Here is a 17,603-nt window from a genome sequence, read left to right as displayed (position 1 = left end):
TTAACATTTAATACAGATGTAAATCTGTGATCATCAATGATTCTAAATATCGAACTTTAGATCTATACTAAAATAAGTAAAAAGTGTTAATAATAATTATTATTAATTAAACTATAAATATATTTCTGTACAGTTTACAGTCTGATTATATGATATTAAATGAATTGTTAAAAAAACATTTTTAATTATTTACCTAAAATAGACACTCTACTGAGAAATTCTTCATACATCTTCCGTTTTCTTATAGTGCTACCCTAAATATTAAAAAATTCAGTTTAATAATAAAAATTTTAAAATAAACTTTAACTATACAATATATTAACTTACCATAAGTATTCGTCTGTAAGTATCTCTATCTATTGCCCAAAGTTTGACATCTGTTATAGCCTTAAAAAAAATATAAATATACATCTACACAAATTTAATGATAATATATATTTAAAAATAATTTATATCTTTTGTCATTTTAAAAATAGTTACAACAATAATAATAACCATAAGATATGGCAAAATTTCTTATACAGGTCATCACGTAAATGAAACCCAAAAATGACAAACATGATAGACTAGACTATATAATACAAAACCAATCATGTGCCTTCCTACAGTCCACAAAATACTCACTTCATGCATCACAAACAGTATGTACCATCACATACAACAACATAACATTCTCACAAAGTAACAAAAAGGCTGTCATAGAAACCATATGAGATATAAAGATTACTCATAGATTTACTCATTCTATAATAATCACACAAACAACACAGAAACCTACATGCAGCATGCATAGAACACAGAAAGGCATTCGACACCATCCCACACCCTTGGTTATTACATATACCACACCAATATACAAAATACATTCAACACTCATTAGAAAACACCATGCAACACTGGAGAACATTACATCTCAGACTTCACAATATCCATCAAAACAAACCAACTATATATAAGACATGGTGCATTTTTCAGGAAGATTCATTAAATCCACTTTGATTTTGTCTGACCTCAAACCTACTGTCCAATAGGATAAGCAACACTAAATCAAGGGTGCAGAATATGTCCAATTGAGCAAATGAGGTTCAAGAAAAATTAAAGCAGTCCCAGGGAAATTTGTGGTAGAAAAATAACATTATGGCAATAGTCACAAAAACATTACAATAAAATGGAGTAGGCTTAGGCCTATGACATCAATTATAATTAAGAAAGTTCACCAAAACAGAGGAAAACTGTATGTTTTCAAAATGAAGTTGGAACATTGTTTACTTTGTTTCTGATCAGTTCAGTCACTTGTTACATCACTGCTTACTTAAATGGTTATGAACTTGTAATGAGAATAAATCTGTCTCACTTACTGAACCATGGGTTTTGGTATGAAAAACTGAAACAGAACTTTATAAAAAACTGGAAAAAAAAATCCATTTTCTATTTGAAAACTGGCATTATTCAATGGGTGAAATTTTGTCAGCTTGAATTAAAACAAAATATTCACTCATTTTCCCCATGGAAAATTTGCAAATTAATAAACTGTATTTAAAAACTAACTGAATTGTCTTGATTAAATAGCTAAATATAAGTTTTATCATCTTTGTTCACCAACATCTAACTGATAATATTCTGTCCAATGCAAATCTTACAACATCTTATACATCAACCAATAGACAGCTGCCACACCTTCTAAGTGATTCAATTGAAAAATTCCATCATAGAACTGACATTAAATTAAATAAAATATCTACTTACTTAATTTTATTTCATTTATTTAATTAAATTATACAAAGGGTTAAAAGCAATTTTTTGTAATAGAATTGACATTTTATACCTGAAGATGTCTACTTGAAAGTAGATGATACAATTTAATGGCTGGAGTTTGAGGTAACATTGTGAGTAGTTTTCTGTCATTGTTTTATCATCATTTTATAAACATTATTTTTCCTTCTTTTTATATTTTTGTAGATATATTTCAACATTAATATTTTTCATTTTATAATAAATTTTAAATTATCATAAAAATAGGATCACATTTTCAAACAAAAAACTAAAATAATAATAATGAAAAAATCAGTCAAAAACTAAAAATCATGTATCTTTTTGCAAAAAATTTGTACCTTTATAAAGGCACCAATATAAATAAATAATTAATTCATTCATAAATTATAGTTTTATTTTGTGTGCATGTATGCAATAATTTTCAGAGAAATTTTACGTCCTGACAATATTCTGCATCCTTTCACTAAATACAGATACAACATCCAACACAACAACACAATACATATCTCATCTCATGTACAGTACTCTATGCTTCCACACAAGCACAGCTAAATCATCTATTAGAACTCATCGTAGACTGCATAACTTATCAATACAACATACTCAGAACACCTTTTAAATTTGCAGCCGTGTTTATTAGATACTAACTAACGTTTTCGGTCGTATTTAACGACCTTCTTCAGGAAAAAACAGCAAAAAATCGAACGCTTAAATCATCTATTACAGAGGTGGCCAACTTTTGTGCACATAAGATCTACTTTTTATTGTAAAAATGTGTCGCGATCGACTTGTTGTCATAGGCATAGTCAAAGTGGGAGGGGTAAGTGTGAAATACATACTATGTTTATACACAGTTTCAGTACGAAGTGCACTCACTGCTTATGAGTCGAGTCATAACTGCATGCATACAGTTGCGTTCGGTTACAAATATAATACATTAAGCTATACATCCACAAGAGCCGAATTATCGGGCTAGAGTTGGCTATAATAAATAAATAATAATAAGACAATTTGGCACTAGAGCTTGGCGTTAGGCGCCATCTCTTACTAAACTTAATAATTATAATTAAATTAAATAAATAATTTTAATAATTTGGAACTGGAGGAAAAGAAATCGGCCCGAAGCGGGACTCGAACCCGCAACTTCTGCTATCCGTGCAGACACGTTACCAGTTACGCTACCCGGACCTTCAGTCCGATCGCCTCCTCCAGTATAAATAAGCTAACATGACGACCATCGACGGTCATTACAATGCCGGCTGGGGACACATCAAGTGCCCACGTCCTCCCAAGGCACTCAACCGGCCATCGCAACCCCGGCAAGGCGTATAAATATAAATAAATAACAACTAACCCGTTAGAAAGCTATACATCCACAAGAGCCGAATTATCGGGCTAGAGTTGGCTATAATAAATAAATAATAATAAGACAATTTGGCACTAGAGCTTGGCGTTAGGCGCCATCTCTTACTAAACTTAATAATTATAATTAAATTAAATAAATAATTTTAATAATTTGGAACTGGAGGAAAAGAAATCGGCCCGAAGCGGGACTCGAACCCGCAACTTCTGCTATCCGTGCAGACACGTTACCAGTTACGCTACCCGGACCTTCAGTCCGATCGCCTCCTCCAGTATAAATAAGCTAACATGACGACCATCGACGGTCATTACAATGCCGGCTGGGGACACATCAAGTGCCCACGTCCTCCCAAGGCACTCAACCGGCCATCGCAACCCCGGCAAGGCGTATAAATATAAATAAATAACAACTAACCCGTTAGAAAGCTATACATCCACAAGAGCCGAATTATCGGGCTAGAGTTGGCTATAATAAATAAATAATAAATAAGACAATTTGGCACTAGAGCTTGGCGTTAGGCGCCATCTCTTACTAAACTTAATAATTATAATTAAATTAAATAAATAATTTTAATAATTTGGAACTGGAGGAAAAGAAATCGGCCCGAAGCGGGACTCGAACCCGCAACTTCTGCTATCCGTGCAGACACGTTACCAGTTACGCTACCCGGACCTTCAGTCCGATCGCCTCCTCCAGTATAAATAAGCTAACATGACGACCATCGACGGTCATTACAATGCCGGCTGGGGACACATCAAGTGCCCACGTCCTCCCAAGGCACTCAACCGGCCATCGCAACCCCGGCAAGGCGTATAAATATAAATAAATAACAACTAACCCGTTAGAAAGCTATACATCCACAAGAGCCGAATTATCGGGCTAGAGTTGGCTATAATAAATAAATAATAAATAAGACAATTTGGCACTAGAGCTTGGCGTTAGGCGCCATCTCTTACTAAACTTAATAATTATAATTAAATTAAATAAATAATTTTAATAATTTGGAACTGGAGGAAAAGAAATCGGCCCGAAGCGGGACTCGAACCCGCAACTTCTGCTATCCGTGCAGACACGTTACCAGTTACGCTACCCGGACCTTCAGTCCGATCGCCTCCTCCAGTATAAATAAGCTAACATGACGACCATCGACGGTCATTACAATGCCGGCTGGGGACACATCAAGTGCCCACGTCCTCCCAAGGCACTCAACCGGCCATCGCAACCCCGGCAAGGCGTATAAATATAAATAAATAACGACTAACCCGTTACAAAGCTACACATCCACAAGAGCCGAATTATCGGGCTAGAGTTGGCTATAATAAATAAATAATTAATAAGACAATTTGGCACTAGAGCTTGGCGTTAGGCGCCATCTCTTACTAAACTTAATACTTATAATTAAATTAAATAAATAATTTAATTTAATTATAAGTATTAATTATTTAATTATAGTAAGAGATGGCGCCTAACGCCAAGCTCTAGTGCCAAATTGTCTTATTAATTATTTATTTATTATAGCCAACTCTAGCCCGATAATTCGGCTCTTGTGGATGTATAGCTTTGTAACGGGTTAGTCGTTATTTATTTATATTTATACGCCTTGCCGGGGTTGCGATGGCCGGTTGAGTGCCTTGGGAGGACGTGGGCACTTGATGTGTCCCCAGCCGGCATTGTAATGACCGTCGATGGTCGTCGTGTTAGCTTATATATACTGGAGGAGGCGATCGGACTGAAGGTCCGGGTAGCGTAACTGGTAACGTGTCTGCACGGATAGCAGAAGTTGCGGGTTCGAGTCCCGCTTCGGGCCGATTTCTTTTCCTCCAGTTCCAAATTATTAAAATTATTTATTTAATTTAATTATAATTATTAAGTTTAGTAAGAGATGGCGCCTAACGCCAAGCTCTAGTGCCAAATTGTCTTATTTATTATTTATTTATTATAGCCAACTCTAGCCCGATAATTCGGCTCTTGTGGATGTATAGCTTTCTAACGGGTTAGTTGTTATTTATTTATATTTATACGCCTTGCCGGGGTTGCGATGGCCGGTTGAGTGCCTTGGGAGGACGTGGGCACTTGATGTGTCCCCAGCCGGCATTGTAATGACCGTCGATGGTCGTCATGTTAGCTTATTTATACTGGAGGAGGCGATCGGACTGAAGGTCCGGGTAGCGTAACTGGTAACGTGTCTGCACGGATAGCAGAAGTTGCGGGTTCGAGTCCCGCTTCGGGCCGATTTCTTTTCCTCCAGTTCCAAATTATTAAAATTATTATTATTTAATTATAATTATTAAGTTTAGTAAGAGATGGCGCCTAACGCCAAGCTCTAGTGCCAAATTGTCTTATTATTATTTATTTATTATAGCCAACTCTAGCCCGATAATTCGGCTCTTGTGGATGTATAGCTTTCTAACGGGTTAGTTGTTATTTATTTATAATACATTAAGTCAAGACATCGCTAGCGATCGACCAAAATTGGCTTGGCGATCGACCAGTCGATCCCGATCGACTTGTTGGCCACCCCTGATCTATTAGAAGTTACAAAGACACTCCACTGACATTCAAATGGAGCTTGGCCTAGACCAGTGATGACAAAACTTTTCCTGAAGAGGGGTCAAAATTGAATTTTAAATTTAGCAACTCCAAATCTTGGATCAAATAGTTAATTCTGAGCAACTAAAAAAAATAAATAAATAATAACTGATTACAAATTTTACTTTTTACTCTATTATGTTTATCAAAAAATACCAAAATAATGCCAAACTGAACAATATAGAATTAAAATCATAAACCTTTTCTTTGATATTAGAACATCAGTATGACTCTAATATGGGTCCCTACACACTTCTCTGGCATCTTTCATCATGCAGCAGGGCAATACAGTTTTATGTAACAACACTATCATAGTCAAGAAAATCTGCAACCAAGTCCTATCTAAATACTGGGAAGTGGCATAAATATATAAATGCAATGTTAAAGAGAATTGTATAAATCACACATATTCTACAAACTTATCCAATGCATGGTGATTCCTATACAACCAAGTGTACATCTTATGGTCATGATCTATGCAGCATAGTATGCTATTTTATAACCTTAACAATTTTACTATTTTTGTCATTAATAGTATGATTACATATGTTAATACCTTAGATAAGCAATTATTTGTAATAATGTCATTGTGTAGCAAATTATATTAGAATGTGCACTACATTTGCACCATTTTGAAATTGTTCTAGAATTCTAGTGTTACTGAACATTTGAACCTTGGGATATTTTTGTGTTTAAAATAATTGCTGGATTAAAAAGGTTTGTGATTTTAGTACTATATCAGAAAAATAATAATAAAGTACATATAATAATCACATTTATTATATAAACAAATATTTCATTTAATGGAAAATCTGCTGTTATTTATTTGACGATAATTTTTCTATCTGTGGTTCATAATTAGCAGTCTTTAAGACATTTGTGAAAGGTTGTTATGAAAACAAAGCTTTAGAATCTTGCTTTCACATTACATATGCAAAATTATGAAATATATCAAATATTTTTTTATAATTTATAAAAGCTAATAATTTCTAAACTTTCAAATGCAGATACCTTGAAATCATTGTAGGTTTGCCATCACTGCTCTAGAGCTTTAGCATTTTTATAGAAGCTTTAATCAATTTTCCTTCTTTTTTCATTATCTTTTATAGTATTAAAAATCAAATCTAGTACTAAATCATATGTCTACATTCATCTACACCCATCCATTTAAAAATGTTCAAAAAATAATTAATTGAAAAATCTTGAAATAAAGATAAAGTATATTTTTATTAATCAACATAGTGTTTAATAAATAAGCTTTTAGAACAGAAACAATATAATAGAAATAAAATTTTATAATAATTATTGACAACTACATATTGAAATGATATTACTCACATAATATAGTAATATAGTTTTATGAAAATGTTTGTAATATAGATTTTTTTTTGCTAGTTAGTAAATGTGTAAACAGTAATACAAGAGGTATGCATTCACATGCATGCCTCTTGTATTACTGTGCATATGACTGTCATTTTTTAATCTGCATAAAAGTACTGTGCAATGTTTACACACAGGAGTTGGAAATAATGAGCATGTATTTATAAGGCAAAAATGAAGGCTGCAAAAATTTTGACTATCATGCTGTAATTAAGATTGATTTCCTACCTACCCACTAGCAGAATTGTTGCTTCCACATTCAGACCAGATGTGTGCAGTAGTGACAGAAAGAGATGTAGATAAGATGAACCATTCTAAAATGGTATTTTCTAAATTGGAGCAGCAATGTTGACCAAAAATCAAGGTTGCAAAGGGATTCATGGCAAAGCAGTGTTATCAGGGAATCATACAAGCTTGTATGGTAAAAACAGGTGCTTTACAGCACCAGTCAGAAGATATGTGAAAATATTCAGAGAAGGTCATCAGAAAATAGATGATGAGTATTGTCTGTCTTCTAAATATAATACATCTCAAAGCCCAATGATATATTAATAAACCAACAAACACTTAAATAATCGGGTTATTATATGACTATAATAATAAATACAAATGAATTTGGTATAGAGGTAAGCATTAGGCACCATCTCTTATCTAAATTAACAATTATAATACCTTTATACCAAATTCATTTGTATTTATTATTTAATTATAGCCATATAATAGCCCGATTATTTAGGCATTTAATGGTTCGTCTGTCTTCTGATGACCTTTTGACATGCAGGCACCAGGGACGATGAGCATTACCCCAGATGCCCCCACAGTGTTATAGAAAAACAGATGAAAGCCGTGGCCACATTGCTGGAAAATGATCAGAGGTAAACAATTTGTGAGCTAGATCATGAGAGCAATCTGTCTCATGTAACCATCGTGCATTCTCCGGGATGAACTGCACATGCAAAAAATCTCATCTTGGTGAGTTCCACTTGCTTTGGATGGCATCCTAACGTGGCAGCAGTATGAGATGGTGCATCTTCATATCAAGCACTATCAGCATGAAAGTCCAGCATTCTTATGCCACATCATTACACTAGTCTTCAGCAACATGAGCTTAGTCCTACAAACTGTGACTAAAATGCCAGTTTACTGAGTAGCAATATTATGGTTCCCCATGACAAAAAAATTCAGCAGAACCCCACTAATATCAAGACAATGATCACTGCCACATACAATTATAAAGGTATTATCCTAACAAACACAGTGCCACCATGAACATACATTACTACACGTACTTCTTTGAACACAATCTGCAACCAGCATTGCATAAGAAGCACCATCACTTCCTGAAGTGGTGGTGCTTCTTATGCACTTGCCAATCACCTTTCATTTTGCATGACAATGCCCTTTGCCATGTGTCATCTTTAGTGAAGAGTTTTCTCAATATATTGGGTTGGGAAGTGTCCTACCACACTCCACACTTTCCAGCCATGAGTCCATGTAATTTTTATTTGTTCCCTAAATGAAGAACCTCTCTGTGGAATTTGTTTCAAGACCATCCAGGACATTATATAGGTAGTAGACCATTATAGCTAACAGTATTGACCAATTTCCACACCAATGGGAAGAGGTGATTCACAACACAGGTAACTATATTTAAGAACTATAAACTGTGCATAGCTGTACTTCTGTCCTGTTCCAATGTAATAAATAAGTAATCATTATATATTTTCCAACCCTCACATATATATATTTCATAATAGTAATTTCATACAATATCTACTATATAAAGCTGAAAAATGGGCATTTTCTTTCTTTCTTTCTGTTACAATATACCAAAAACAGCCACTAGGGGTGCCCCTAGCTATTATTTAAATTAGCAATATAAATTATTTTATATTTATTTTATACCTTTACAGTATAATATTATTTTTATTTGTAATTTAGTATGTCCTGATGCCTGCATTGGGCCTTTCAACTTGTATAAATATATATATATATATTCATACATGCAATTTCATACAGTATAATATATATATATATATATATACTGAAATTGTATTATGTAGAATAATATACTATATATATATAGAAATTTTAAATTTTATCACTTGATATTTAGTGTTAAAAATTAGTTTACAGAATTATATACCTTAACTGTGGCTGCTCTAGGTGTGCCATAAATAAGAGCCAATTCACCAAAACTTCCACCTTCTCTAGCAGTTGTAACTAATTGTCCATTCACATAAAACTGAAAAAATACATTTAAAAAGACTTTAAATATTAATAATTAAATTCAAAATAGTGATTAACTGTAATAATAAATTACAGTTATAACCATTATCCAAATCTAACTTGTTCCTGAAAAACATTTAAATATTAAGAAGTGTTTTCATTGTTTCTTGTGAGAAAATTCTAACTCATTCCCAATCCATCCAAGTAACCCAATCAACTTCCCTATTTGATAAAACACTAAATAAAATGCAATTTACCTGTCAGCCCATAATTTTAGCATGATATTAAACATTACAGACTCCAATTACCATACTAACAAATACTTAATGACATCATTAAAAAAATATGCTTGTAAACAATAATTCAACAAATAAATTTATTTAGCACCTAATAGAAATCACATATAAACTGTATTTTCTTTAATATACTGTAGACATAAATAAAAATGTTAATGTAAATTGTGTATTACTATATTATAGTGTAAAAGTAGAACAATATTAAAAGTAAATAAATGAGGTAGTGAACCTCTAGAATAAACTGTTAATAAGCTCATAAGATTGCACTAATTTTGGGATAAAATCACTAAATTGAACAATCACATAGAACACAAACATAACACCACTGAAACAAATAAAAGCAGATGTTGGAAACGAAATTGCTACCTATTTCCTATTTTACTATCATAAGTTCCAAATTTTTCTCAAATGTACTTCAAAGAAATTCATATCAAAATGGTACTAAACAACATTCCTTGTAGTAATAACTTGGATACAGGTAGTTTGGGTACTGGGATATGGCTGTATTCTAATATTTATAAAATTAAAATTAAATAGAATTAAAACAATTGGCATCTTGGTAATCTAATTTATCAGCATCACACCATGCACTTTCGTTTAGGAACACAGTGTGATGCTGATTAGATTATAGAATTATTTAATAAAATTAAGACAAATCTGCCCAAAAGGGGTCACCATTTATTTTTGTTGTGTTCCAAGACAATAGAGGGGTTTCAAGGTCGCATGTCACGTGATAAAACACACGTTTGCTCCTCCCATTCGCCATTTTTGTGGTAGTTTTCGCTCGCTTAGCTTGCACGTGGTTTGTGGTTTGACGTCTTTTTTTAGTTTAAACGTACAAAAATACTGCAGTTCTATTCTCATGAATTAAGTTAAAAAAGACTTTTTTCTTGCGGGCTATTCTAGCAGTCTAACGAGACAAGACGCAGCTCTATACGAAGAGAAAATTTCGTTATGTCAAGGCGATCTATACCAAACCAGTTTATCAGACTAAGTCGTAGATCAAGAGTTGTGGTCGAAAGTAGAATTTGGTGATATTATAAACTATTTGGTTTTGACAACAAATTTTCATACCCTGTCACAAATGAAAGCTTATAAATCTTTAGATGCCCATAACTATTTAACAAGTAGCTGGGTTTCTCCTGATATAAAAGTAAAAGTAATGAATAACAGCGAAATAATATTGCTTGGAAAGATATGTTTTCTTTTGTTTGTACGTAAAACTCGTGTTTTTACGTATTTCTTAACTAAGAATTTATGCCTGAAAGTAAAAAAGTATTTAAAAACAGCTGTGGCAATTTTTCTAATTCAAATTGTTTAGTACCTTTATTTTCTAGTCGAAATTAGCATATAATAAGCCTACTTGCTTTTAGTTTTAACGTGTAACGTTTATAAGTTTGCACTAGCTAAAGCTTGAAATTACATTAGTTATTCATTTATAAATGCACTATACCGAAATAAATTAATATAAGCAAATCAGTAAACTCTTTTAGGTTTTAAAATATAACTTAGTGTTTATTAATGTAAATATTGAAATGAAATGTTTCTGACAAACTCTTGTATTGATATTCACTTTATTCGTATCGAAGTTTTTCCGGATAATTCTCGAGAGCCATGCAGTTTGCCTTCCTCGTAAAAGCTCCTCAGTTTGGGATCCTTAATGACAAATAATGCCGGGAATTTTAAAAAATGATGTTCCTTTGTTCTTGAGTGAACTAGCATCACACCCAATTACACAACAAATCACCACAGTGATATACGCGACAAAAAAAAAAACAACACAAAAACTCCAGTTAAAGCGCACGTGAACACACACAAAACGTAAACAAGTCACAAAGAGTCACAAAGATGGCGCTGGACAATTGCGCATGCTCATGACGTCACTCGTGATGTCGACATGAAACCTCTCTATACATTTTTTTGGCGACAGACCTTTCCTTGTAGGATACTTGTCGCCGGAAGTTACAAGAAAGTCCTTTTAAAAAACACAGAACATTTCCAATTTATTTTATAACTTTATGTCTAAAAAAAGGGAACTGGTGACATACAGATGTCTTGCTTACATCAATCCATGGGACATGACTGCTTTTATCCACTGGAAACAAGTGCTGGAAAATGTAGATTTTAAGTAGACTGCTCCCTGGTGACAATACTTCCACTTGCAGTAGAATTTTCCACTTGTATCCTAGTTATGTCACCAGTTCCCCTTTTTTAGAAATTATTTTATAACTTTAATTGGAAATGTTGTGTTTTTTTTAAAAGGACTTTCTTGTAACTTCCAGCGATAAGTAGCCTACAAGGAAAGGTCTGTCGCCAAAAAAATGTATTGTCTTGGAACACAGCAAAAATAAGTGGTGACCCCTTTTGGGCAGATTTGTCTTAATTTTATTAAATAATAATTCTCCATCAGACGAAAATTTACAATATAGAATTATTATTATTCTATATGTAAACACAAGCATAATATATAATATAGTGTTTATTAAATTACATATTGTAGAGAATTTGTTCAATGCTGTTCAATGAATAACAAACTATTTTCAATAAACAAAAGAAAAATGTTTAATTATACATATTTTCATTATTATTACATATTGATACCATATTTTCATGGAATGACTGGCATGTCTCATAAAAATGGGGAAGACTAGCATGCCACTAAAATATAAAATTAATCAGATCTAAAAAACTAGTTGTTAATTAAAGGTTAAAGAAAACATTCTTTAACTAACAATTAAAATTAGGAAGAGTTTTTTTACAAGACAATAAAACAATTACAGAGAATTTACAAGACAATAAAACAACTTTTTGACTCAAACACCTTATGCCTCTGAGAATTAGTATTTATTACTATGTTACAAATGTTTAATAAAACAATTAATGACTTATTGACAGCAGCAGCAGGAGCAGCTGCAGTAGTAGTAGTAGTAGTTAGTCAGTATGGGCTATACTGACCATCTACCCTTACCTTCCTCTCAAATTTCACACAAAGCAGATGTTAATAGATGTAAGCTGAGATAATTTACAGAGAGTTTCTTAAATTCAATATGTTTATTTATGTGTTTCTGAAATCAAATTACAATAAAATACACATTAAAAAAAAGCACTTTCAGAATTCCACAAGTATTTTAGTCATTAGAAATAAGACAAAATGAAGAAATTAAACATATAATTGAAGGTTTTGATGTAATGCTGACAATTTCAGTTTTAGAATAAAAACGTGTTTGTTTTTATGTGACGTAACTGGTTCGTTATTTCAATGTGTCCTCTAGAGAGGGATGTATAACCTCACTTAAACTGGCATACCAGCATTTCCCAGGATAAACCAACATGCCATCTTTTACCATATGGAAATATCTGATTTTGTGGTCTTCCCTGGATAGACCGGCATGCTGGTCATTCTGATAAAATATGGTATGAATTTCAATATTACCATATTATTTTTTTATAAAATATAGCATAAAAAATATGTAATTGAAATTAAACATAATTTTGTGTGGTATTTATATCATAACAAATGTACTTGTCAAGTTAAGAAATATACAAATCATTACACATATTTGTTAATTATAGTTAACATAATTATACATATTAGTTGTATAATTTTCTCAGAATAAAAATTCAATGTAAATGTCAAAGTAAATGTAGAAAAACAAATCTAAATTTCTTCAATGTGTAAACAAAAAGGAAATATTTACAACAACAGAATTATACAACTACTAATTTATAATATTAAAATCTCTGATGAATTTATATTATTACTGTATTCTTGATTCTGAGTTCAGAAATGAAAAGTGATATATCAATGATCTCAGTTGATACTGGAAGAGAGGAGTAAAATAAAGCATGAAATTTGGCAAAGCTCCTGTAGAAAAGTAGTTAAAACACAAACAAATGTTGTATATGTGGCAGTATTACTATGTTATTTATTGTAAGAAATGCTGGAGAAATTGTCAGAAGAATATATAATGTACAAAATTGAAATTGACATCCATTTTAAATATCTCAACTTTACACATATTTTACAAATATTACATATATTTTACACAACTTAACAAATATTTTATACAACTTTACAAAAGTTTACACATCTTTTCTCTCTTTCCAGGTGACCCTCTAAGCAGTGTTTGGGGCTCTGCATCAAGGCAAAAGGAGGCCACTTTAAAACTGGCTGAATATCTGATTAATACGTAAAGTATTGTCACTGCTATCTGCTGTTGTTTCGCTAATTTTCACTTCTTGCAATCAAGTCTACCATTGCAATCATCTCTTTTTTGCAATCAAGTCTACTATTTGAACCATTGTTTGCTTGAAAAAAAAAAAAATCACATATATTTATATTTCTTTATTTCTAAATGAAAGGGCTTAAATGACTTGGTTTTATTTTATCTATGAATCAAATTCTACTAAATAATATGTACAATTTAATTATATTTACAAGCTAGAAAATCACTCACGAGGTGAAAATTAATCTTTTTACATTTTAAAATGCAGTGAGAAGTTTGCAACAATGATTATGACACAGATATTTTAGTATTCTTGTGGTAACAATATAAGAATTTTTAAAGAAGACACTATTATTTTGCTTGTTTCCATAAATTTCACTATATTTTAAATCATCTCTCTTTTAGCATGTTGTAAATAGGTATACATATCTTCAAAATTATTACAGATAATTTGCAACATCAGGAAGTTATATTAACAAAACCAAGAAAAATAAAACTGGAAATATTCCATTTTAACATCAATATGGTCTACTTGATATTCAATGCATCTGGGTTCAGTCAAAGAAAAGAAAACACATTTACAGTATTTTGCTATTTTTCATTTACATAGTTAACTTTTTAATCTGTTAAAGAATATTATCAAAAGCTCTTTACAAATTTTTTTAGTTTAACTAATAATTTTTTGGTTAATACTTGTATGTGCAATTCAATTAAATTTTTCAGTTTCTTTAAAATATGTTTCATAAAATTCCTTTCATTCAAGTAAGGAAAGGAATTTTAATAGATATTTTAATTTTAAAGATAAATGATATAAAATAAAATTTTATATAATTTACCTTTGCCTCCAGATAGCCCAATAAATTTTACACACAGTAGTTTGTGAAGCATAGCATATACTGTATGCTATGCATATACAAGACAAGTGTGATACACTTGTCTCGTACAGTGAATTAGCCTGAATAAATGGTGTATTTTTAGAGTTACAAATTTCTTACATTTAGCATTTAGTTCTTCATAATTTTAAAATCTAAGGCTGTGTAGAGTGTCAAGATCAAATTATATTGGAGAAAATATCTATCTCATTTTCTATATTTCATTTAAGATGAAACTGAAAAAAAATGTTTAAATAATTAGTATTAGTTGTGGTAAATATAAAATCCAGAGAATTGAAAATGACCTGTTCTGAAAAATGAAATTCTGACGATGACCTGTTGATCAGGTTAAAAACAATAAACGTTGGTTCTCAGAGATATAAAGTGTGTGTGACATAGTATTTAAGGAATCTGAATGTATATTGAAATTATTTAAAATTTTTTTTGCACTTTAAATTCAAATTTTAAATGTAAGTTTAAACTATTCTAACTATTCTGTCTATAAGTACAATGTAAAAAATAAAATATATATATATATATATATATATATATATGATTGTTGCTTCAAACACAATTGAGTGTTACAAATTAAGACACTTGGCTGTTTCTTTCATCTTTTATTCAGTTGATACGTGCATAATTACGCACATTTTGGGCCCATTATGCCCCTCATCAGCCAACTGTGCACGCTATAGACTATACAAATTAAAGGTTCAACTATATACATATATAGTTATACTGAATAAAAGGTGAAAAAACTGCCAAGTGTATTAATTTGTAACACTCAATTGTGTTTGAAACAACAAAGTATGAAGCATAATTTCAGATTATAAAAAATAAAAATAAAATAAAATAAAAATATATACATGGTATGATCCAAAAGTTCGGGGACTGCAATAATCTATGACAACAAAAGCATGTATTTGAAGTTACAGCGTATGAAATGGATTCTACCAAACCACCTCTACGTGTTCGGGTTCATTTCACCCATGTCATGTGATTAAACCGCGAGCGCTGCTGTTTTTTTCCAGAGATAGTTACCTTTGTTCTGCGACGTAATAAAAGTGGAGTTTCAAGAACAACCTCCAACATCAAATTTTGTCAGCGTTTAGGTAAAACATCTACGGAGACTTTAAAATTGCTAAGAAAGGTGTACGGTGATCTACCATCGTAAAGTCAAAATGTTGGAGGTTGTTCTTGAAACTCCACTTTTATTATGTCGCAGAACAGAGGTAACTATCTCTGAAAGAAAACAGCAGCACTTGCGGTTTAATCACATGACATGGGTGAAATTAACCTGAACATGTAGAGGTGGTTTGGTAGAATCCATTTCATATGCTGTAACTTCAAATACATGCTTTTGTTGTCATAGATTATTGCAGTTCCTGAACTTTTGGATTATATCACGTATATATGTTACAGTCAAAACCCATTTTTAGTTAGAACGCATTTTAACTAGTTGAAACTAGTTTATACTGGATGTATTTGTTAAAACCCGTTTTGTCTAGTTAAAACTAGTTTTAACTTTTAACATTAATTAAAACTAATTTTAGCTACATAAATATGTTTGGGGGAAATAAAGTTATGTATAGTGATTCGGGGGAAGATGCCTAACATTATGCTTATAAAGGAAATTATAGCGATAATTTGGGTTTTGGAGGCCTCTAACGAAAATATCATATTCTTGAGCATGTTTTTCAAATAAAACTTTGGAGTATATGAAAAATAATTGTATATTGTGTTTGCAATGACGACTTTTTTACTGTCTGGCATTTTAGGCATCTCACCCTAAGTATCCGGGTGAGATACCAAATGCCATTAGGGTAAGATTACTTTTATGCAATTATATTTTTATTTTCAAATATCTTAACCAAATTTAATTTATTGCATATGTAGTACAAAGTACTTCATAGTAAGTATAACAGCACAGTATAAGTATTGTTAAGTTTCCGCCTGTTCTAATGTGCTCTATAGCTAGCTGAAAGCTTTTTTTCAGTCCAAAAACCTTTTTGAGAAGTCCTTATATAATTTCTATGCATATCCTGCAATAAAACGAGAAAACAAAAATTTATTAAAAATAGGCATATTGGAATTCAATTAACAAAAAATAGGCATGTTACCCCATGAAAAATGTGGCATCTTTTCCATTGTTAGGGTAAGATGCCTACATTGTACATATTCTAGCATGTCTGATCTGGATCGGCGGTAGCTGACAATGGAAACTTTAGAACCTTAACTACATCACACATTAATTCTGCAATTTTTAATAAATTCTATTTTAACTTTTAGTTTTAAAATGATTCTAGAAACATTTCACAACAAAAACTTCGTTCTTATCTTGCTTTTATTCTTCTCAGATGTAGAAAATGAGGTAACGGTAGCCAAGTACAGCTTTCCGTACCAATATTGGCACAACGATTCATACAACACATGACAATATCTGACATCACCGTTTGAAAATATCAAAAAGTAGGCATCTTCCCCACTTACCATCTTACCCCAAACAACTCTATATGTTGCAGTCAAAACCAGTTCTTAGTTAGGATGCGTTTTAACTAGTTGAAACTAGTTTATACTGGATGTCTTTGTTAAAACCCATTTTCTCTAGTTAAAACTAGAATTTACTGCTAGTCAAAAATGAATTTGAGTTAAAACTAGTTTTAACTAGACAAAATGGGTTTTAACAAAGACATCCAGTATAAACTAGTTTCAACTAGTTAAAACGCGTTCTAACTAAAAACGGGTTTTGACTGTAACATATATATATATGATATTAAAGACAACCTCCAAAAAACATTTATGACTTTATTTGACTTCTAAAATATTAGTTGGAATTACTGGTTTACGAATTTAATTAAAAATTAAGCTTAATAAA

At 31.6% G+C, this 17,603-nt stretch overlaps 1 protein-coding gene across 1 annotated transcript in view; it reads right to left on the bottom strand.

Moving 5' to 3' along the window:
* The window catches only part of LOC136987644 (cAMP-dependent protein kinase regulatory subunit-like), a 49,962-nt gene that overhangs the window by 18,525 nt on the left and 13,834 nt on the right, over positions 1-17,603 (bottom strand). The window contains exons 5-7 of the mRNA XM_067285393.1: positions 9,252-9,350; positions 328-387; positions 194-254 (exon numbers count right to left, since the gene is read on the bottom strand). Of these exons, the coding sequence (XP_067141494.1) occupies positions 194-254; positions 328-387; positions 9,252-9,350 (220 nt within the window). The remainder of the gene's footprint in view (positions 1-193; positions 255-327; positions 388-9,251; positions 9,351-17,603) is intronic.

The sequence above is a fragment of the Centruroides vittatus genome, unplaced genomic scaffold (assembly GCF_030686945.1).
Source record: "Centruroides vittatus isolate TY-2023 unplaced genomic scaffold, ASM3068694v2 scaffold_2569, whole genome shotgun sequence".
Classification (NCBI taxonomy): domain Eukaryota; kingdom Metazoa; phylum Arthropoda; class Arachnida; order Scorpiones; family Buthidae; genus Centruroides; species Centruroides vittatus.
This window is presented reverse-complemented; position numbering and strand designations above follow the sequence as displayed.